The 23802-nt window shown below is 46.4% G+C and overlaps 1 protein-coding gene across 3 annotated transcripts in view; it reads left to right on the top strand.

The window, feature by feature from the left end:
- Window positions 1-23802, top strand: part of LOC134640950 (transcription factor COE3-like) — a 146748-nt gene that overhangs the window by 95400 nt on the left and 27546 nt on the right. For 2 of the 3 annotated variants that reach the window (XM_063493063.1, XM_063493081.1), the window contains exons 7-10: window positions 1007-1088; window positions 1170-1287; window positions 6372-6505; window positions 8297-8423. In XM_063493063.1, the coding sequence (XP_063349133.1) occupies window positions 1007-1088; window positions 1170-1287; window positions 6372-6505; window positions 8297-8423 (461 nt within the window). The remainder of the gene's footprint in view (window positions 1-1006; window positions 1089-1169; window positions 1288-6371; window positions 6506-8296; window positions 8424-23802) is intronic. The other variant, XM_063493073.1, reaches the window with a different exon arrangement.

A 23802-nucleotide genomic window follows, 5' to 3' on the forward strand; every position in this document is an offset into this window, starting at 1 on the left:
CGCTGTGTGTTTTTAAAGATATTGTTACTGTCTTATTAAGGTGGAAATCGATGCCGACCTCGCAGAGCCCCCATTTATATCCGCTCCCGCACCCCCACCGCTCCTCATGCACTCCCAGCATGCTTTGCTAAGGCAGCAGAATAAGGAGGAGGAGGTGAAAAAGATGGGGTGTGGGTATTCTGCCGAGGTTATCCCCTGGTTAATGTGACATGTCTGTCTGCGACCTTGCCGCTTGTTAACTGCCCGGATTATTATTGTGATAATGTGGCAATTAAAAAGGAAGCGCACCATGAGAACGGGGTGGAGGGGCTTATGGTCCGAGAGATGGATGTGCACAGATTACAAGGCAGTGGGAAATGCATTAAGGTGGCAATCCATTCTGACCCCCCCTCCCCCTCCCTTCGCCGTCCTCCTCCAAAGCTGCTGGTTATTACCACCCATCCTCATTGATATCCATTCCCAATCAATACTCCTCTGCTGCCGTAAAAATCGCCGTAAATCAACGCGCAGCGAGCGAGAGATCGGGCGCGCAGGAGGGAAAATCAAAAGGCGGGCCCTAATGAGACGCCATAAGTCTGCAGGAAGTGTCGACCGCCTTTATCAAGACGCCGCTGCAGAATTGTAATTTTATCTGCTGCTCAGATAAAGAGGCGATATGTGACCCAACACGAAGAAACAGCAACACATTCAGCCCTGAGACAGGCTCCGTCCTCTCAGCCTTTCACAGGAAGACGTAGCAAATCTGTGCGGTTGTTAAATAAATGTGTGTGATTTTAGCTTCTGCATGCAGTTTAACATTTTACGTAACCATATAAGTTTATTTGGACTGACGCTGGTAAAACTCCTCCTGATGCAAATGAGCGTCCTGCAGAGTCTAACTGAGCCCGGCTTCCTTTGATTCTCAAACTGTGCCTGTGTTCTGGTTCACTTCCATTTTGAGCAGCAGTTCAGATGAAACTAATCGTATTTCTCACTTTTTTTCCTGTTTTGTCTACACATCTTTCAGATTCTTCCTGAAGTTCTTCCTCAAGTGCAATCAGAACTGTTTGAAAAATGCAGGAAACCCGAGAGACATGAGGAGGTTCCAGGTAAAAGTCCAGCAGGGAAGCAGTTATCTTTCATGAAAAATTAAAAATCTGAAATAACCCAGAGGGCTGTGTCCACAACAGGTGGTGGTGTCCACTACAGTCAACGTGGATGGTCACGTGCTGGCTGTGTCAGACAACATGTTCGTCCACAACAACTCCAAACATGGCCGCCGTGCCCGACGACTGGACCCATCTGAAGGTAAGATGTGACTCAAACAGATCAAATTATTGAGCAGGGTACAAAGTTCTGTTTTGGATTTTTTTGTTGAGGTAGAATAAAGACAGAATCATAAGCTTTTGTCAGAAGTTTGTAGGACTTGTAGGACTCATTCTGTAGGTCATGTCGATCAGAAGATGTGTAGAAGGTTCAGCTGCAGTTGTGTTTAGTTAGTAATGGACCGCAGCTGTTAAAAAGTACAAAAAACTCTGAGGTTGGGATCGGTTTCCCCAGCAGACTGCAGGTTTCTGGCTCTTTGGAACAAGGTGAGAGGATAAGCAGCTCACAGGTTAATCTGGTCTTCCTGCTTCACGTTTGGTTGTTGTTACAGAGAGAAAAGCCTGCTGTTTATTAAGTGAAACGTCAGGCCCGTATGAAACACTCTGCCGGCTCAGTGTCCTGCTGGACGTTGTGTTCCTCCGGGGCACGGCGAACAAACGCTCCGTTCTTCCACCTTCCACAGCGACCAAATAAAATGCATCATCCGCGTATAAACTTCACACAGTGAAACTCGACTCTGAGAGCTGGAGCTCAGCGGCAACATTTCCTCTGAAGTTGTAAACTTTAACGCCACTTTGCCCTGTCCCCACTCTAATAAAACCCGATGACATAAGGCTCTCGCTTGATTCGACCTACTTGGAGTGCCAGGAGGGAGGGGCTTAACCAAAGCTGTAGCAGGTTTTCTGGGCAGAATCAGTAAAAGATATTTCATTTGTGCTCACCGAGGAAGCCCACCAATCACATTCTGTTATATTCTGTCAGAGCATTTTGACACCAGTCAGTTGGAACAAATCAAAAACCGTTTTCCTTTTAACCTCGTCCTGGTTAAAGTTTTAGGCCTTGGAGCAGCAGGTGGGTGGGTTACCTGCAAGTCCTACAAGTCAACCTAAACAGGTTCACATTAACCTCCTGTTACTGTCTAAAGCTCTTTAGGCACTTTGTCTTGTCCCATTTGGCAAAGCCCACTCGTCTGGGTAACAGAAAGCCTGAGGTTTTTTCAGAGCAGTGAGCCAGTGCGTTTCCTCTCATACATCAAACTACCTCACTTTGCTGTTTCCCTCGACTCTGTTAAAGATGTGAGGCTTTGCCAGGAGAGATGGTGTAACTCCTTCACTTGTTAAAACTCACTTTGAACGCCAAACTCGTGGGGCTCACCGTACGGGGCGCTGGAAGTGTCAGGTGACTGTCGGTGACAGAAAATTCGACAAACTTACGCCGCTCTTCCTCCTTAAACAGTAAAAAGTCCTCTGACACCTCCCAAACCACATCGCTCTGAAGTTTCCCTTGACTTGCGTTAAAGTTTGAGGTGTTTCCAGGAGAGATGGCATTCCTTCACTTGTTTTAACCCACTTGGAAGCAGGCGGGTCTTACAGGGCATCAAGAAAGCAGTTTGAATAAATACACTTCTGCATGAACTCCCAGCACTTTTAGCCAAACACCGCCCCTCTGAGACACACACAGCAGAGTCCTGAAACAATTCAGCACCAGACATCCACCGTGTCCTCCCTTCAGATGCCTCCCTTTGTCGTTTCCTCTGACTTTGAAAAAGTCTGAGACTTTTCTAAAAGCCGGTGATGTAATTGTCTCGTTTGGTTTAACCTACTTGCAGCACCAGGTGGGTGGTGTTTATCACACTCGGGGCATTTCAGTCGAGATAAGGCTACTCGATCAAAGAAGAAGCAGCTGCCCTTTTTCTGAGCGTGCCGTCCTGCAGGTCCGTCTCCAACCGCGTGGCACTTCCAGAGCTCTAAAACAAACGCTTCTTGACACTAATCTGTCAGCGCCTTCAGCAGGCTGGGATCCTTGTGTTTCTCACCTGTGAAAGTGCCTCGGGATATTTAGGAAAGTTTATCAAATCAGCAGTCAAACATTCATGAGCACAAGTGTTTTGCACTGAGGATGCTGCGTGTACTGTACGGCGTCCTGCAGGGGCCAAAAGGGGATCGTTGTTTACCAGCCGGTCCTGTATCTCAGCTCACGGAGGGAAGCTCGAGGCCTTTCATCTCATCCAGCCTGGGATGTTTTCAGAGACGATAAAAAGCCCCAACATCTGCTCCCGCCTTTGTCACAAGCCCTCAGCCTCCCGTCTCCTTGATAAAACTTTCCACCGCCTGCTCCTCGTCTTTGTGTTCTGTTCATTTGATTTGAACCCCCCGTCGTTCCCTTTCCAGCACAACCCCCCCCCCCTTCACACCCGCTGGACTGTTTGTTTACTGCTGTGACAAAAGGGGGAAATTAATAAGGAGGTGACAATCGAGTCCTCGGAGCAGCAAACAGCCGCAGCCCTCTGCAGCGGCTTCAGGGGCTGGGGAGGCCGAGTCTTTTCATCTGGAAGAAGTTAGTGCTGCAGCCTTAGAAGGGCATCAAGCATCCTGAAGTGTGGTCCCCAAAGCTGCGTCTTTAAATATCAGTTCAGTCTTTCAGCTTCCTGCTTAGAAACTTGACACATCCAGAGATTTGCCTGGAGATGAAGCCGAACCATTTCCTCCTGATTTAGGGAGGTGCTGGTCTGTTTTAAGAAAGACACGTTTGTTTCCAACTTGGATTACTCAAATCCAGTGTAGTCCAGCCTGATAATCAGTATTTAAGTGATGGAAACCGAAAGCTTTGTCTCTGGAGTCCCTTCACTTTAGGGTCTTTAAAAACATCTTAAAATCAAATCAAATCTTTCAACATTGGGTGAATTTGTAAATAATGATGTTATGACCCTTTAAAGCCTGAGTGTAAACTGAGTGTTTTTTCAGCCTTCTGACAAAAATAAAAAAAATATGGGTTTACTTACATGATTTTTAATTTGTTTCATTTCTGCTACATTCAACATTTTTGTGTAGTTTATTTGTCACAATTTGTTTGTCGTATCATAGTAAAGCATTTAGCAAGATGTAGGGTTTAAAAAAAACTCACAGTGATGACGTACATGTCAGATACGCCACACGTGGTGTTACGTGGTGTTAAACCTGCCAACAGCGTTTTTAGCGTTTTAGCCATTACAGATGCCTCACCTGTTCGTCCTTTAAGGTGGTTTCTGTGCTTCTCTGTCAGATCTGGAGGCACCTTAAGCTGGTTTTATGTCGAATTTGTCCACAGGTTGGTTTATTTATCAGTTTTCAGTAAAGACGGCAGAATCTGGATGTCTCTGCTCGCGTCGGGCCTTCATGCAGATGTATAAATAAAATGTAAAACAAGAGATTTATCTAAATCACTCAGAGCTTTCTCAGTGAGCTCACGCTGCCAGTAACTGCTGGCAGAAAGTCATTACCGCGCTGATAATAATGGAGAAAATTGTAACTGGGATGTTTAATCGAGTCTTTGAATGCAGCTTTATAGATGAGATCACATAATAAACAATGAGAGACTCGTTCATGCTCTGACTGGAATATCAGATCGTCCTCCCAATAAAACAGCTCTCGGTCCGGGAAAAGGTTGTAAAGCTGCGGAGCCTTGGCTTGCTTTGCGTCCGTCCGCCTGTCTGACTCGACTCGGCTCGAGTCCGGACACCAGTCTAGTCATTACGGAGACACTGTTTATGTGGAGAACCTTATTGATCTCTGTGGCGTTGGAAAAACCAATCATTTTGCATTTTGTATTAGAGGGGGAGTAACAGACTGAATCTGACTGAAAGCTCTCTGTGGGTGTAAGAAATGTCACAGCTTTAGGGTTGTTAAAGATTTGTTGCCTCTTTCATTACCTTCCCCAGATGAAACATCTAAATAACGATGAAAATATTACATCAGACTCGTCGTTCTCTTCCTGCTCGCGGAAAGTATGAATCTCACGTCGGTCTGCATGTGATGCAGGATGAATTCTGACCTGATTTTCAGGAAGCAGCGCGTTTCAAAGAGCATTTCTCCAGGAAGAACACAAACTCACATCATTTGATGGACGTCTGGACGAAAGTGTTTAAGCTGGCAGATAAAATTTAACAGGTTTTAGATGAATTATGTCACACAGGCCTGCAGACCTCCAGCCCTGGAAACCTCTGGTCACGAATACATTCCCAGACCGGTTGGTGACCAGTTGGCTGGAGGTTGTCAGTTGAGGTGAGTCTTGGAGAGTGTTAGAGTGAATTGTTAAATGTTTGTCATTTTTATGCTTATCATCCATTTCTACATTGTAAAGCAATTCCACAGTCCCCCTCCCCAGATTCTTGAGTTTTTGGGTGAGGGGCTGTAGGTTTGATTACAGACACATCCTATCTGGAAGGTCTGTTTGATGTAAGCTTCCTGCCCAGCAGGAGGTCACACACACACACACACACCTATGTCTGGTTTGCTATCCTCGTGGGGACATCCCATTGACATAATGCTTTCCCTAGCCCCTTACCCTAACCCTAACCATTAAAAATGAATGCCTAACCCTAACCCTTACCCTAAACCTAACCATAACCTAATTGTAACCCTGACAGTAAAACCGCATTTTGAGTGTGAAAATTGCTTTCAACCCCGAGGGGACCTGGATTTTGGTCCCCACGGTGCAGAAAGTCCCCACCAGGATAGTAAAAGTCAGATTTTGGTCCCCACCAGGATAGTACGAACCCGTACACACACACACACACACACACACACACACACACACACACACACACACACACACACACACACAGTGCCTCGTCTTTGTAACCAAGGGGGGTTAAGAGGGGAGGTACGTGTTGTAAACTATTGTGTGAACTGTAACAGTTTGTCAATAAATAGCTGCGAGGGAAGCTGCTCTTTGAAGGACTTTGGGCTGGAGACAGATTAGGAGCGTGAGCTCCAAGAGCTGGTTCTTGACCAAAGGCCTCCCTTGCGCAAATAATCGATCGAACGCTGTTGCCTTGTTTTCTTTCATAATAAATAAGTCTCTAGAACTAGCGGGGTTTGTGGGAACAGACCCAACAGAGAGCCTCACTGTGATTACTTTGGTTGGATGTGGCGTCTGGGACGAACGCCGACTGGAAGTGTGGAGCTGGTGCTGATGGGCCCACCAGCTGAATGAGCCCTCTAAAACGATCTGATGTCTGTTACTTGACCTCTGTGCGACCCCAGCTGTCACTCATGCTGCTGTCATGTGTTTGTATGTTTCCGAAGCAGCCACTCCCTGCATCAAAGCCATCAGTCCGAGCGAAGGCTGGACGACCGGCGGCGCCACCGTCATCCTCATCGGGGACAACTTCTTCGACGGCCTGCAGGTCGTCTTTGGCACGATGCTGGTCTGGAGCGAGGTGAGACGACTCTTATTCAGATATCACACGTTAAATGGTTTACCGGGTTGTTTAAGGCCCCGTGTTTTGCAGTCTAACATTTTTTAGGCTGATCGCAGTGAAGAAATAACTTTGGCACAGAACCTGTGCTCCGAGAACAGCTGCACAAACCGTACATCATGTTCTCCATCTTCATCTTTCACACACACACACACACGCTCGTATCGTAGAAACACCTGCGTCTGTGTCTGCAGCAGGTCTGCGTGTCCCCAAAAATATGCAGATTCAGTGCGAGCTGAGGTGCAGGAGGAGCTGCGCATACGGTGCACCATGAAATATTGAAGCGAGTCCAGAAGAGCAGAACACCTGGTGGGGAAGGAGGGAAGATGCACCTCCACACGCCGACGGAGCTCCTGACTTTGATCAGCGTCGTGTGGCGGCAAGCAGACGGACTCCAAAGCCCAGCATCCCTCTGAACACAGACTGCATGCTGACCCAGATCCCAGTCAGGCGCTCGGCGCGTTCTTACTCAGAAAGTTTTAACAGGAAGAAGAATCGGCTGCTCTCGTTCTGCTCCTCGGTTATCGTTCCAGACATCAGCTGCTGTTTGTAAAACTCAATATTTATCGTGTAGAAGAGGCGGAGAAATCTGAGGGCGATACGGATGATAGAACTGATGGGTGTGATCAAAGGTCGTGATGCCGAACCTCCAAAGAAGAAAAGCAGAAGTTTGTGATGCAGAGATGGATTTACAGACGCAGACTGAGGGCAAATTAAAAACATGTAAAACCATCATTTTTACTGTAGTTTGAGTAAAATCTCTCCAACATGTGAGGCTCAGAAAATTAGCTTTTTTGGAGGATTTCCTGTCATGTGTTGCAAAATTCCAACCCAGCAAAAACCTGCTAAAAACACATCTTTGACTGAGATTTGGTTAAAAAAGGGGAAAATTTACTTTGCAGGTCAGTGATAAAACGTCTGAATATCCCTGAAAAGTTAAAGGCCTTCATTAGACTCCTTTTCTTTTTGCCTGAAGCTTAACATCACGCGGTTCCCTCTGAAAAAAAATGCTGGTGGGATTTTTCCAGAGTTTCTGTTTATTGTAGAAAATATTCTCTGTGGGAAATAAAAGCTTGGACTTGTTTAGCTCAGCCAGATAATCACAAATTTGCAGCGCTTTTAAGATTTCTTTAAAGTTTGCTAAAAATAAAACGTTACTCTATAAACGCACTAACCACCCACTAACTTCCTGTGTTTGCTGTGATGACATTTACTGTCGTGTCTTGCTTTGTGAGCTTGCACCGTCAAGCTTACAGAGTACTGACAGAGACCACGTATGGAGTCACTAAACTAAGCCATGTGCACGAGGCTACCGTCCCCCTTACTCACAAAAAACGGGTCCAGACTGTCTTTTACACCTCGAGCCATCAAACTCGAGCAGGTTCAGGTGGCTCACTTAATCATCCCTAAGATGTGAGCAGGGTGAAGGTCTCTGTTTATGGTGTGATTTATGTTGATGTGATTGTTTTCATGTGGGTATACGAATGTCCGCTGACTTTCCCCACAGGGACAAATAAACATGTTTATCGATCTTTTAACGACTTGTTACCGCCTTCTTTGGGTTTTTAAACTTGTGTTGTGTTATTTTTTTATATGTGGAAACTGCTCAGGCTTAGAAGAAGATGACAGTTTTTTTGGTTTGTGAGTTTCAAAGTCGTCCTAATTATTTTAAAGTTTTTCTCATGATGCCAGGCTGGTTTAAAGACCGCAGCTTGAACATTTTGTCCTGTATTTGTTTCTCTCGTGCCCCAGCTGATCACCCCTCACGCCATCCGGGTCCAAACCCCCCCTCGCCACATCCCAGGGGTCGTGGAGGTCACGCTGTCCTACAAGTCCAAACAGTTCTGCAAAGGAGCTCCGGGACGCTTTGTGTACACCGGTAAGCTTTCAAACCAAACCCTGTCGTCAAGCGTTTTCTAAACACTGAAGTTCTCAGAGAGGTTTTAAATCGTTATCCAAAGGTTTGATACTGATAGTAAAGTACCATCAGTTCAAATTCACCACCATTAAATCCGTAAAAGGAGAACAAATCCATCCATTACTGAGGTCTAAATCGTCATGTGATGAGGCTGAAACCGAGTGGTGCTTTCACCCAAAATAAAACGTCTATATAACATCTACAAAGTTTGGGCTTGTCGCTCATATTTCAGTGTGAACAAACTTTCCTTCTCAGTTCTACTTTATGCTGGCTTATACTGGTTAATACCTATGATTTAAGGTTTCGGATCTTGAGACTCGAGGGGTGATCCTCACCATGGAGGAGTCACTGTAAACACTTTTCCACGTCCTGACAGCAAGGTAAACATTTTCCCCGAACGACTCCCTGCTCTGCTCCTGCTTAGCGCGCCCTTCAGCCTCTTTGTCAGCCGTCAGCAGTCAAACGTCCGAAGACTCGATATCTGACTCTCAGATCAGTGCTTCCACTGTCGCCGATTATTCCGTCAGAATATCCAGATGTCATTCAAAGCAGCAGAAAGGTCAGCTCGAAGGCTGTTTAGCCCGATAAGTAAATGTCACTGCGTCGGGTTGTGAAAGAGGCAAGCGTGTTGGAGTTTTCTGTTTAACACCAGTTTATCGCCGCCTCCTTCCTCTCGCCCTCGTCTTTGTTGGGGGTGCCGCCTCCTCCGACGGCAGGGCCACGCTCACAATGGACGCTCTGGCCGCCGCCTCCTTTTGCAATGCTAATCTGCGATCCCATTTACAGATACGACTGACAAGAGCGGCACGTTGCTTTTATGTGGAGGTGTGCTGTGAATAGAGCCTGTTGTTATCTCAGAGTCCATTAGAGGATGTTCTCCACCTCAGAATCACGCTGGAGGAGGCCTGAAGGAGATCACAGAACAGCCACACCAGCTTTTCTTACATCAGCTTCAAGTGTTTTACATAATCAGATGAGACGAAGAGTTTAAAAAACTCCCCAGAGTTACCTGAAAAACAACAGCAAAGTATATAAAAAGGCTAGAGGTTGAAGGCATTTATGCATTATGTGCGTATTTCCTGCTTTTCTCTTCTTCGATGTCATAATTAGATTTTTTCTGGGTTTTTGGAGTTTGGTTGAGCTGTAATTGAAATTTGAAGACATTAAATTAGGTATTGGGATGTATATAGCATGTATTTTATGGAAAAAATAACGAATTGATCACTGGGAATGACGTTCATCAGACTAAGAATCAGATACTGCTTCACCGTCATGCAATGTTCGCATGCATTGGCTGGTGAGGATGTGGTTTAATGAGCTGAACGAGTCGTTCTGCTGCCAATGAAAAAACGCACAGCGGTCTGTAAAAACTGGTCTGCTCCTTTAATCCAGCCTCCACAATCCCAACCAAGAAACGGGAACATCTGACTCCAGCTTGATTGATGGGCGAACAACAAAACTGAGCGTCCCTGAAGGCATCGCGAGGCTGAACCCGACAGGTGGCCGCATTATAACGCCGCTCAGTTTCTCCTACCCGCCGCTACTCGTGCCAGGGAGACGGCCGCATTGTGCACGCACGTCGCCGCTTCATCTGATTTACACATGACACGTTGAGAGCCGCAGGAGCAGGCGTCGACGTGCGCTTCAGTGCACGCTCAGTGTGCCAACAGCGTGTTGTGTTCATGAATGTAAAATGAGCCGAGTTTTAGATACCGAGCAGGCGAGCGGCAGGTAAATGAAGAGAAAACAGCCTGCTGATGTCACTTCCTTCATGAGCCCACACACAACAAAGCCCATCAAACCCCCCTGGAAACCCTTCAAGGCTCCTACTGTTTTCATAAGAATACCTGGAGCCTTTTCAAGGACCTTTGGGGTCTGCAGGAGGTTGCAGCGAGGTCTCAGGTGTCTTTGAGTCAGTTTTCTCGGGTTCAAACTGGTGAAGTGAACCTAGATGAGTTTCCAGTGGTTTCTGAGCAGATCTAGCCTTCTTAAGGAAGTTGTAGGCATCTTAGATAGTTTCCAGGATTTCGTCTAGTTGTGTTAAAGCCTTTAAAGGCTGTAGTCTGTAGTCCTTGAGGAAGTTGCACAAGTTCCTTGAGAGTGTACAAATGGGGTTTAAAAAGATTTTAGGCATCCTTTACAGAGTCTGAAGACTGTTCCAGCGGTTGGAGATGCTCCAGGACACCTTGGTCAGGTTTCAGTGGTCTTTAAGGAGGTTAAAGGGACTTGAAGGATCTAGATTTTGTAAGGAGGTCGTAGGTATCAGTAAGCAGTCTTAAGCTGATTTCAGCGGTCCTTGGAGAAGTTCCAGTGCTCCTAATTGTTATTAACGTGGTTGAAGGGACCTTGAGGAGTTTCCAATGTTCCTCAAGCAGGCCAAGACTATTTAATGAGATTCCAGGGGTTATTAAAGAACTTCTTAATTATTTAGTTGGTGGTCCTTGAGGAAGTTGTAAAGGTCCCTTGAGCAAGTTCCAGGGTTTTTAAATAGGTTGGAGGTGTCCTTGAGGAAGTTGTTGGGGTTTTCAGGATTCTCTCCAGTGGTTAGGTTGAAGTTCAGTGTGCGTACCTGCACATTTATACACCCTAAACGGGGAGATGGGTCTCTGCCAGCCAATCAGAGAGCAGCTCTTCTGTGAACATTCCCGTTAGTATTCCCTCGTTTCCTCCCCCGGCTGCTCTGCCTTGCCTGTTGCCTCTGAGCTGAAGGTGGAGTGACGAGCAGTGGGATCCGAGTGTTTCCCAGATTTCCCGTCTCCCTTCCTCTCTGCAGCTTTGAGCGGCTTCAGGATTTGATCCCGCGGCTTCGCTCGGAAAAACTGGCCAAAGGCAAGAAAGCTGAGCGGAATGACAAAAAGCCTGAGAGCTGAAGAGGTTCCTCCTCCTCCTCGTCTTCCTCGCTAATCATCTGCACTGCAAGCAGATTACCACTGAGATACACAAATCACCTGGCTCATTGTGCCACATTTAACGTTTATTTTTTATTTTATTTGCATTTAGTTTCGATGATAAATCCATTTTTACCTTAAACTGTTTTAATGTAAACTGGAAAATTAAAAAAAAACACACAATCAGTAAATTTAAATATTTCTTGCCAGTTTTGTTTATTTTTTATTTTCCAGATTTAGAGTTTTGCAGTTTTCTGATACTTCTTGGGGTTTTTGTAGTTTTGTTTTTGTAGCATTTTATTTAAGAACTGGTTCTTAGTAGGTTTTTTTTCACTTCTTTTACTTTTGCAGTTTAATGTTTTTGTAGTTTTATTGGATCTGCAGCTTTTCCAGGTTCGCAGTATCTGTAGTATTTTGTGTAGTATTTACTGTGTACACTGTATTTTTGTAGTATTCTGTGATTCTAATGAGCACTTCTCTAGTACTGTGTAGTATACCTGCTGGATCTGTATCCTGCAGTGAAGCTGTAGTACTCCTGTAGTGCTCTGGCATGGTAGCTGTAGTACTCCTGGAGTAGTACTACTGTAGTACTCCTGCAGTGTAGCTGAATTACTCCTGCAGTACTGTGTAGTTTTCCTGCAGGCCTGTGGTTTCTGGTGTTCCCGGTATCTCCCTCCACTCGGCTGTGGGTGTTGAGTCGCTGGTGCTGCCGGGTCCACACCTCCTCTGTGCTTGTAATGCACGGATCAATGCAGCCTGCAGGGGGGAGGCTCGGGGGAGGCGCGGGAGGGGAGCGGAGCTGTGGGATCGATGGGTGCTGAGTTATTGCGGCACTCGTCCACTGATTTTTAGAGAGCTGTGTTTTCCCAGGAAAGTCAATACCTCCAGGCTCCCCTCATTAATTTCAACCCCTCCATCCCCACTGCGCCTCCCTCCTCCCCCTCCTCCTGCAGCTGCACCTGGGGATCTGCAGCCCTGGAGAGAGAAGGGTGGAGGAGGAGGAGGAAGACAGGGAGAGAGAAACTGAGATGATGAAGTCAGATGAAGGGGGAGAAGAGAGAAAAGGAGGGAGGTGTTGCAAACTAAGGTGATGAAGTCAGATCCAGGGGGGAGGACAAGGAGGGAGAGGAGGACGGGTGGAGGAGGAAGAGGAGTAAGAGGAGGAGAAAGATGTGATCCCGGGTTTTAAAAAGCAGACAGAAGGAAAAATATTGATTCCTGATATGGAGATCATGTTTGCAGCAGATTATTGATGTAGTTCCTCCTCCAGGAACAAAAGTCTGTGCCCAGTGTGAGCAGGGAGGCCACGAACTGGAGCCAAACTGGAGGCGTTAACTGGAGGACACCCAGCACCAGTATCATCATCATCATCAACATCATCATCGGGCAGGCCTCAACATGCCTGACCCCCCCCCCCCCTTTTCTGTACGCCTCACTGAGGCCTGCTGGGAGCTGCAGCTGCTCAGCTGTGTACACTCCAAAAGTATGTGGACATGTCAGCATTGCATCGAAGCACTCAGTGTCCGCATTATTACGGCAGCTTCTCCAAACTGAGCACATCCTCTCTCGGCTGTTCTGTTCTACTTTTATGGAGCTGTTTGTGTTTTACTGAGCTTGTGTTTATCCTTTATTGGCTGTTTTCTCTGCTTCACCCTGTGGAACATTTTACTTACTCAGATTTTTGGTTTTGTTATTTCTTGTAGAGATTTAACTCTAATGAGCCAAATTATTTCGTACTGGCTCTTTTTTCTTGTTATTTCTGCTGCTGTGGTGCAGAAATCAGTGTCTGTGGGTTTCATGGGTAATGTGCTGGGCTCTGGATGTTTATATATACGCGTGAATATTTAATGATTTATACAGTAATTGTTATTTATACTGCATTTTTAGTCTTCTCCATTTTTCTGGGTTTTATTTTTTAATATTCTGGTTCTACAGGTTTGTAGTTTTTATGCTTCTGCAGCAGCTCATCCCTGTCCTCTCCAGCCCCCTCTGTGGAAAACTGAAGGTCAGAGGTCAGACTTACTTCCACACAGACTGGTAGAGCTTTCTGCTTAAAACTCGCAGTGTGTTATTCGAAGTAATGACAAACTTAGTTGAGAAAAACTCAAATCCAGGTCTGAATTTTTCATCCGCCAGTTCCAGACCAGAAATTCCAAACCTGTTATTCCAGCTTCAGATCACCTTTGATATTCCAGGTCTGGTCTGGATGTTTTGGCGGATCTAAGGATGATATTCCTGATCTGATATTCAGTTTTTTTCCATGTTTAATGAGGTTGTTTTTTCTGGAGTCCCCCGGATTTGTTCTGCAGTTTCTGATTCATAGAAAATTAATCTTTCTGGATTTTTTATGATGTTTCCTGCAGTTTCTAACTTTTTGTTTTCCTCATTCACGTGTTTGAGATGTTACGTGTGATTTAAGCGCAGCCGGACTTGCTTAAACAGGTACTATGCACAGGTTTTTTGGGGTTTTTTTTTAACCCTGGAGAACCCATGGGGTCAGAGCCGACCCCATTGGGTTCTCCAGGGTTAAATGGCGTTTTGTAGTTTTTATCTCCTTTTAGAGAACGGGTGGTTTAGTGTCTCTGCACTTTGGGGCTTTTAATGATTTCAGATCCGTTTCTGAGGGGAAGTTTCTTGTTTCCACCTCCGAGCTGGAGCACTGCAGTAAATGTAGCTCCCAGCTCTGGTTTTAAATGCTGCTTCAGAACAAAATACCTCAGAGGTAGCCGGTCCCTTGTCTCCTGCAGGGAAACGTACTGCACTGATGTTACGCGATAATCCTCACGGTGGTGGTTTTTAAGTTACTGGGATGCACCCTCCACCCGTCCCCTCTCCGCTCCGTGTTGTTTTTGTTGGTGGTTTTCCGGTGTGGGCGTTGGGATCCCTCTGGGACCGGCCCTGAGATTAAGCAGCTCTGCAAATAAAATCCACTCCACTTACTTGGATAATTGTTTTACTGGAATGACGAAAGGATTCAGTGTTTTTCTGTGGATGCAAAGGTCAAACTTCTGCTGATTTAGTGCCGCCCTCCTCACGCTCTCCCAGTGCTCAGTGACGGCTGACGAATCTCAGTTTATCCTGTTTGTTCTCCATCTTACTTCTCCTCTTCATGGAAAAGTCAGAGGTCAGAGGTCAAGCCTACATAGGCAGCCTGAGTGATACTCCGAGTGTAAACGGTGTTTTACAGGTCTGACTATTCCAGGTCTAAACGTGATGATCTTGAAGATGTTTGACGTTGTTTATGTTGCTGCGTTCACTAAATAAACGAAGGAGCTGTAGCGTTGCCCAAACTGAGCTTAATTTAACCACCTGATCATTTGGGATGACATCACTAGAACGGACCAATCAGTGAGCCTGTATGCCCTCGTGTGATGCAGACCTGGTTCATTAATAGTAAGTCTGAACTCAAATGCAACTTCCTCACTCTGAGCTCCTCTCTCAAAGTACAATGAAGCACTTTGTAAGTTCTGCTCTTCCTCCTCCTCCTCCTCCTCCTCGGCACACATGGAAAACATTAGCAGATTGTTCCAGAGGGTTCGCTGAAGGTCTGCGAACGTGTAACCGAGAGGCCGGCGTTACACCTCCGACCTCAGCTGGAGGAGAGGAGGAGGAGGCGCTCCCTCTGTTTTCGCTGTTCCCCCCTCTCCTGTCGACATGTCTGAGGCACCGTTCGCTAATTGACTTCTGAATTTTTATTGTTTAATTACTGTCGCAGTAACACATGGAGGCAATTATCTGTAGCCTGCTCGGGATCGGCTTACAGCGGCTGACGGAAACAAAGAGAAGACGAGGCAAACGCTGTTTATGGCAGTACTCGCAGCGAGGACAGAACTCATAATTCAGCCCGAAAAACCTCCGTCTGAACCACCGAAACGTCACTTCAGCCTCATCTTTTTATTAGATTTAACCCTCTCTGGCCCCGACAGCAATAATTCCCAAAGACAAAATGCTGGTTTACAGGACGAGGGATTCAGTGCGCTTTAGTTTTGCAGTTTGTGGGTTTGTTTCATGTTAAGTTGAATAGACTAAGGGTCAGACGTACTAATCATGAGGCCACAGTTTGGCTGTAAGTTCAGGATTTGCTCTCTCCAGAAACAACACAGCTAACGAGCCTGCAGCTGCTTTACTACAGCTCAGACCAGCGTTTAAACCTGGAGTCAGTTTTAGAATAACTCTGACACAAACACCTGGCAGAAAGCGCAGATCACTGCCCCGCCCTGATCCTGGTTCTGATAGAGGTCTCTTCCTGTTTTATGGGAGTTCTTCCTTCCCACCATCGCCAAGTGCTGCTCACAGGGGGTCTTGGAATCTCTCTCCAGTTGTCTCTCCAGGGTCTTTACCTTATAATATAAGGCACTTTGAGATAACTGTTGGTCGTTTGTTGATCTATTAAGGAAATTTCTGTGAATTGAAATTAAGAGTTTGGCTGGTCGAAGCCATTAGCGCACGGCATGAGGAGCAAATTCCTGGGTAAAAGAACGTGTTGCTCTAAGTGCCCCAGTGAAGCTCGTTCAGAGTGAATGCCAGACGTGATTGGCTGTTCAGGTTTGTGACTCAGCTGTAGATTGATTTATTTAAAAACCGTCAGTTTGTGTGTTTTTGTTTTAGTGACGTCTAAATCTCGATTAAATATCATCTTCATTTTGTGTTGAAAGCTCACATCTGTGCGACGCCCCGAATAACTCCAGCAGATGTTTAAGGAGACGTGCTTCAGATGTTACCTGTGATTTAAGCACAGTCGGACCTGCGGTGGCGTTATTTCTTCTTCACAAGCGTCAGACCTGTTTGCAGCACAGAGGGCGAGGCGAGGAGGCGGATTAAAAGTGAGGCGCTTGCATCAGTCAGTGGAGTCATTAACACCCTCCTCCACCTCCTACACCCGCCTCTGCTGCAATCGATGCTCATAGAAATTTCATGAACTTTAAACAGTGATTGACAGGCAGCTCCGGCCCCGGCCGCCGCCAACGCCGCGCCCTCACAGAGTGTATGAAGTGACAAAAGTTACTGTAACATGAATTAACTGACCGGCGTGTGTGTGTGTGTCATGTAAAGTCTCATTAATAGAAACTTGATTATCTAATTCAAATCTTTAAGGTGAAGAGCGCGGCCCGCTCGCGGCCTGATGTTGGACAGATGTTCAGCAGATTATTCACTGTGAAGGTTTTTCAGCCCTTTGTCTGCAGGTCCTCTCAGGATTATTAAAAGCACCTTACGCTCTCTGCAGGAGAAGAAAAACACACCATTACAGGTGCTTCACAGTCAGGAAAAATACACATTTAAGGGTGCATGCAGGCAAGTTTTTATCGATATCTAAGTAGTTAAACTCCAAAACTACAGATTTTTTATGATACAGTTTGGGTTCCGGTCGACAAAATTTGTTCTCTTCGTGTTCTTTCCCCGTGTCTTGTCTTGCTTTCTGTGCTGAGGACTCGACGCCTGCATGGTCACGCGGTGCATCCTCGGCACGTTTGAACAGCACCAACTGTCGAGGCTTCATTCAGTGAAGTTCAGCACTTTCTTCATCTCGGAAAAATTCTGTTTTCTCTAAAAATAACCGTGTACGGTCGAAGTCTTCACCTGCAAGGACGAGAACCTGAACCATCAGAATGTTTATTTTTTAATTTGTTCTCCAAAGTTCTCCAAACAAATCAACTTTTAAAGACAAACAGCTAAAACGCAGGGTTAGGGTCAGGATCATAGCTGCTGGGATTGTCGCTGATGGTTTCTAATATCTCACAGGGTTAAAACGATCTTTCATCTTTTAGTGATCTAAATATAAACAGAGTGTTTTTTTATGTGTTTTTATTCTTCACTACTACAAAACACCAGAGGAAACCCGTCGTCCTGCTTTACCTCAGCCAGATGTTTAAACTTTAGGCACTTCATAAAGGCAGAATTTATGGTTTGGGTGTTCCTAATAAAGTGATCAGCGAGTTTGTGTTACAGAGTCGGGATGTGACGCGTCAGGAGGCGCGTCTCAGTCACTTAGCGGCGATCACACGGCAGCAATGAAACAACACGAGCGCTGTCGTGTCCCCGCCTTTGATCTCGCCTCTCGTGTCGTCTTTTAATAGACGGCAGAAGTGTGCTCTCCGCCGCGGGAATTCCTCGACTCTCAGCAGAGACGCACCACATTTCATATATCAAAGAGCTCCACTTTGGGAACGGGGACTTGTGGAACTAATGTCGGGTAATTAGCCGTTTCTGCGGGGGCATTTTCGGCGGCCACTCCAGAAAATAATAACTTCTCAGGTGGGGGGCCTATTTCTTTGAGGCACTCTGCTCGGCCGGCTCTAATCACGACGAGGTAATTATTCACTGATTAACACGCGGCGTTGGGGCGGATGTTCGCTCTAATCACAGGGGCTGTTGCGTCAGCGACGGCTCTCGGAGGAAGAAGCAGAAGGGAGTGGGCGCTCATGTGGGTTATAGATGACGGTACCTGAAGATACCTGAAGACACCTGGCGGGTTCGGGAGCGTCGACTCTGGTCTTCATCAGAAGATCGCGTCTTCATTGCGTAAAGAATTAAAGAGAAACATTTCAACATCAAACCAACACTGACGCCAAAATCCTCTGCAACACGGAATCATCAGCCACTGAAAGTAGTCCCCAAAGTGCAGATAGATGTCCCCACAGGACCGCCCTCCTCGTCACACCAGCGTGCACATCCATGTAAAACAAACAAGCTGCAGAGGAAACTTTACGCTCGCTGTCATTTACAGACCTGCCTCGTCGCCCCTGCTCTCTGCGATGACTGAGTGATGAATTGGAAGTCGGAGCAGATCAATAATCTGCTGAAAAGATGCATTCGGGGCGTTATGGCAGCCTGTCAGCATGCCCCCCACCCCAGCTGATGCCGGTTGGCCACTTGACAAGCAGAAAAACAAATCAGCGCGTCCACTTAAGGCTCGGCATGTCGTGCATCTGTCACACACACACACACACACTGAAGGAGGCGAGGAATCATCAGCAGTTGCGATCGGCGGGCCATGAGGCCAAACGCCGCGCTGACCTGCATCAATCATGCGGCCGGGGGAGATGGGAAATTGCAGCACACGTTACTGCGGGACGGATGAGCGGCGCCTATTTGAAATGATGAGAGTAATACAGGAGGAAACCACGCAGCACTGAAGTCTGCCGGCTCATCGGGGACACGAGAGCGCCTGCGACGAGGCCGTGAACGCCAAAACAAAAACGGTAAAGGTGAGCAGAGACCCTAAAGTGCGGATTTCATCTCCGGCTGGTAAATATGTACAAACCAGCGGCGTGGAAAAGCAGATTCAGGGCGAGGAGCAGCAAATGAAAGATAAATGTAAACAGTAGTGAGGAGGAGGATGTAAACAGAGGCGGGCTCTCCTCTGAAGCACGGCGCCCTGCTGGATTGTGGGAGCTGAAGCGAGCGGGGTAATGAGCCTGCTGAGATGTTCCAGTAATCCGCCGTCCTCCCTCCCAGAGCTCTGATCCTCTGATCTGTGATCAGCCGCCATCTGCAGCCAGAAGCGGCGAATGATCCCAGAGCGAGGAGAGGAAGAGGAAGCTTCCCCCTCAGCTCGCTGTCAGGGCGAAGCCGGACAGGTGAGAAGCAGCTGGTGGTCAGTTTGACAGCAGGAGAAGCATCGAGACAAGAATCCAGATCTGCGGCTTCAGCTTTAAAACAAGCGCGTTTGATTCATTCGCTCTTCAGTGTGGCTGCACCCTTTCACAATAAAAGCTGGGTAATTAGGGATGCAGTGATTGAAAGTTTTCAGACTCATTTCCAGAATTTTAAGTCTGACCTTTAAGTTTTTGCCCAGTTTGTGTTTTTTCTGGGACTGTGTGTGTCACAGTATAGTTTTTAGCCGTCTCATGAAGCACTAGTGGTCACTTTAAAAAGCCTGAGCCCTCAGACCCATGGAGGTCCAGCATGGATACATTTTACATCCTCACTTTCATCCTGCAGCATTTCGCTCTGTTTTAAAGCCTTCTTTCTCATCCTGTTACTTTTTATCACCTTCTGTAAATTTTATGTGTCTCCTGCTTTTATTTGACTCTTTTTTTAAAAAGCTTCTGTCTTGATTGTTCAGACATTATTAATCGAGCAGTAGTTGCTGGGTGTTTGAGCAGGAAGTGAACGTCTCTCCTGTAAGTGCGTAAAATATCCTCCTCCTCTCCGACGCTCCAGATATGCCGTGAAGAAATTAGTTTCAAATGTGATCCGCCTCCCCCTTCTTCTCTGCTCTTCCTCTCCTCAGTCACTTAGCGGTCTAATAACGGAGCGTGCCGCTCAGCAGGACGCCAGCCGACCGTTTGATCACCTTCACAGCGAGGGCAGAGAAAAGAATCCAAAGAGAGAGAGAGAGGGAGAGAGTGATAAATACTTGATGAAATATATAAAAAATCCCCTCCTCTCGCTCGCCTCTGTCTCTCCCGCCCTCCTCTCACCTCTGAATTATCTTCCTCTGCTCCTTTTCTGATTTATAAAAAGCATCAGACGGCAGGAGAAAGCGACGGCCGCGGCCTCCTCGCGCTGAACAAAGAGGAGCAGAGAAAAATCAATACAAATTACGATGGAGAAAGTGGCACTGATGCCTGGAATTGCAGCATATGTTTACACTAAATCAGGCAATCTGTCTTCATATGGGCGGTGTAATGCGTGGGGTGGGGGGAGGGGGGGGTCAGGGTTCGCGCTGCCAGCCGCCGTTCTCCAATTACACTGGCTCCTTTGGAAGGAGGCGGTCTTTATCGATTGGCTGGGAGGAGCACGGGGCCCTGCAGGCAGCCAATGGGGCGCTGGGGTCAAAGTGCAGCGAGATTTTAATAAGGCAAAGTAATGGGCTTAATGCCTGTAGGGGGGTCGATCCCCATCAGAGGTTCATTAAAACTTCTGTCTTTGTTTCATTCTCCATCTGTGGTCGTCTCCACCTCCAGCAACGATCGCGACCTCAGAGCGCCATCACGTCTCTGGAGAGAGGCGTCTGAATCCAGATGTTTTATCAAACCAACTCGACTTATCGAGACACTCAGTGTACTCGTCAGAGCCCACAGCGGTGTGGACTCATCAGAGCCCACAGCGGTGTGGACTCTACAAACCAGAGCAGCTCCTTTAGACCTTTCAGAATAAAACTTCTCATCAGTTTTTAAACTTAGGAAATAAACCACATCTGTCAGTGGCTGAATGTTGGCGTCCAAGAGTTTAAGTGTGAACCAAGCGTCAACCAAAGTGCAGTTCCTCTGACGTCCACCGGAGGCTCCAGGACTCAGTCCTCATAGACTCCCATACGGCCAGAAGAATTTCTAATTTCCCCATTTACAACATTTCACCTGTTTAAATTATATTCAGGCTCAAAGTTTGTATTGTTAGGGGCGTGGCCTCTTTGACTTACAGTTGTATGGTGACAGTTCAGTTAGCTAGGCTTCCCCTCAGCTAACTGAACTGGACCTCTGGGCCGTGTTTGTGCTGTTGGAGCCTTTTGGATCATTTTTAATGACCTCATCTGACCAATAAAAGGGCTGCTGTGAGGTCACTGTACTAACAGACCGTCTAAGAAATCTGAGGTCCAGTTTTGGTGAATTCTAGAATTTTATTTGGCTGTCGCTGAGCACTAATTGTCAGGTATTTGTGTCTGTGTATGCAGCTTGTTAGCATTAGTGTCACTACTAACACTGAAGAAACAACATGGTGGCATTAAAGCTGCTGATGTTGGATGACATCACAGTGATAACGTCCACACGTTTGGCGATGAGCCCATGGGCAGGAGGTTGACAGATAAAACTAGGCTTCTCAACCATGTACTTGTTCCTAAAACAATATTTTGTTTTCCAAACTTCAACATTTTGTATTTTATTTTTGCCATTGAGTAATAAAAGTTTGTCAAGTGCTTGTGAAAAATGCCACATTAAAGTCGTCCCAACACATAACAACACGAATAAAGCAACTTTAATTCTGCTTTGAAGGCAAAACTAAAGTGAAATAACCAGAAAATCTTCAAACCAGCAACTCACAGACAGAAAATGTGTCCAAACTAAGGAGAGAGAGGACCAGGACAGAGGTATGAGGCTCGTGTTCCCAGATTCTTTCCAAGACTTTTAGCACAGATCTGGAGGAACTTTTGGCGCTGAGGAAGTTTCCGGGTTTTTTGATGTTTATCTGCAGATAGAGCTGGGCGATATAAGATTTTTTCATATCACGATATGTTTTTTTCATTTCAGGCGATAACGATATATATCACGATATAAGCCAAATAACTATATTTGTAAGATTTAAATGTGCCGTTGCTCACAAGTAAAATGTGAAATAATCTGCAGCTTGTTTTGATTTAAATATTTATTCCCCATAATAAGTTCAACAGGGTAGATGTACTTAAGGAACATGAGACTTCAGTTTCAGATAAATAAAGGCAAATATTGCAAACTACACAAAAGGCAGCTGCTAAAGCGTTTAAGTTTCAAAATAGAACAAACAAAACAGACTACTAAATTGTCAATTCCACTTAGAAACAAAATATTAATTCTAAAAATAAATCTTAGTTTGTTTTACAGAAGAACAGACAAAATTGACTAACTTTTGTCAATATCAAATAAACTGAGAACTAAAAGGAAATTGTCAATCTCTCCTTGTTGTATAGCTTAGCTTTTCAAACAGTTTTAACAGTAACTTTAGTCTGACAAAAGCCGAATGACGAATTAGCGCTTTCAGTCAGAGATTGAGCATGCACCGGTTTATTGTATTTCCAGACTTGCTTTCGGCACAATTTACAGTGCGCGTTACTCTGTTTTTTGTCAGACTTGAAATAGCCGAAATACCTTCGCACTACGGAACTTCTATGGCTCTTCCGTTCGACAAGCTCTCCGGCATTGGAACCATCATCGGTTTTTTTCTTCGGTAACCTTCGCTCACGCTCTTGGTTGATTTGTCTCTAGTCGGCAAACTCATTTCCTCCATTACCTGGGCAGCCCGGCTGCAAAAACAAATACACATGCGCGCCTTGGCACTTGTGCTGTACGTAACAAGTCACGTGACGTAACGCTGCGGCTGTGATTGGTTCGGCTTTGCGCTACTTAATTTGGATTGGCTGTTCTTTTTTTTTAAAAAGAGGACAAGAGAGATGAGGCCTATCGCAATAGTTTAATTTTTCTATCGAGAAAAAGTTATTTCGCAATACATATCGTTATCGTTCTATCGCCCAGCTCTATCTGCAGACATGTCGCCTTCGATTGAAACACATCAGCATCATTTCTCAGCATCTCGGATCAGCTCGGAGGTCAGAGAGGAGAACACTTCCTCTTCTGATGGTGATGGAGAGTTAACCATCACAGACCCCCCCCCTCCCTCTGAGTGTAAATGGGTTTTTTATTCTATTGCAGCAGTTCCCATAGTGCCTCTCACTTGTTTTATAAGTTGGGATGTATGTACGCAGCGTCAGGAGGCAATCCAGTTTGGGATTCACCGCTGATTGCTGCTCGTGTCGTCCCGGTGCATTATCTCCATTCATCCTCTGCTGCTCCGCATCCCCCCAAAAAGTCTCTTTGGGATCCTGCAATGAATCGCTCTTTCATTCGCGGCGGGCCGAGGTAATAGATTCAGGCCGCGCTGCTCTCTGCTTCCTCTCAGGGAGGCGGGGAGGCAAGGAATCCAACATGGCAGCCCCTGCGGCGAGGGCCACGTCCCTCAGCACTCTGTCACCCTTCAGATATCATCCCCACCCCAGTTGCAGCCTGAAAGCCCTTTTTCTCCTCCGCCGCCGCTTGAAACGGGCTCCGACAAATTTGATTTAGCAGCTCGCGGTCGCCCATTCCCGGGAAAAGAAAACAAATATTGTTATAATGGTAATAACATCTATTTGGAGCGCTGGCGACAAACGGCGGCGGGGCCCTTTGAAGGAGACCCCTCTGTGCCGCCGTATAGCTGCCTTATTCTTATTCATGAAAGCCGCGGTTATGCATATTAGCGCAAACTAGCTATTCTACTCAGCGGCATTTGGAGTGTCAATCATCCTTACAGAATACAAGAGCCAACGGTGACAAAAGCGGAGTGGGCAAGATCGGCTGACAAATTGTCCCCAAAGTCAAATTTGACAGCCTTTTATGATTAATGGGCTTGATTATGGAGAAGTATCTCCCCGAACTCATTTCCGGGTGTTTCTCCAGCTCTGCTCAGTGCATATGGAGAGAGGAGGAGGAGGAGGAGGAGGAGGAAGGCAGATTGTTTGTGGAGGTGAATGAGTGGAGGAGAAAAGAAAAGAGAGAGAGGGCTCGGTGGAGGGGAGGCTGGATTGAATTAGCCGTGGAGGAGAGGTGGAGTGTGAGGTCTCGCACTTGATAAACAGCAGCCGAGATAAGAGAGAGCGAGATCAGCTGACGGCGCTCGCTCGCCCTCTCCGTTAGCGCTCACCGCTAACACGAACCAACAGGAGATCAGAGGAGAGGGAGGTGAAACGATCCCTGCTGAGTTTAAACTTCAGGAAATGACAG

This window comes from Pelmatolapia mariae, linkage group LG2, assembly GCF_036321145.2.
Source record: "Pelmatolapia mariae isolate MD_Pm_ZW linkage group LG2, Pm_UMD_F_2, whole genome shotgun sequence".
NCBI lineage: Eukaryota > Metazoa > Chordata > Actinopteri > Cichliformes > Cichlidae > Pelmatolapia > Pelmatolapia mariae.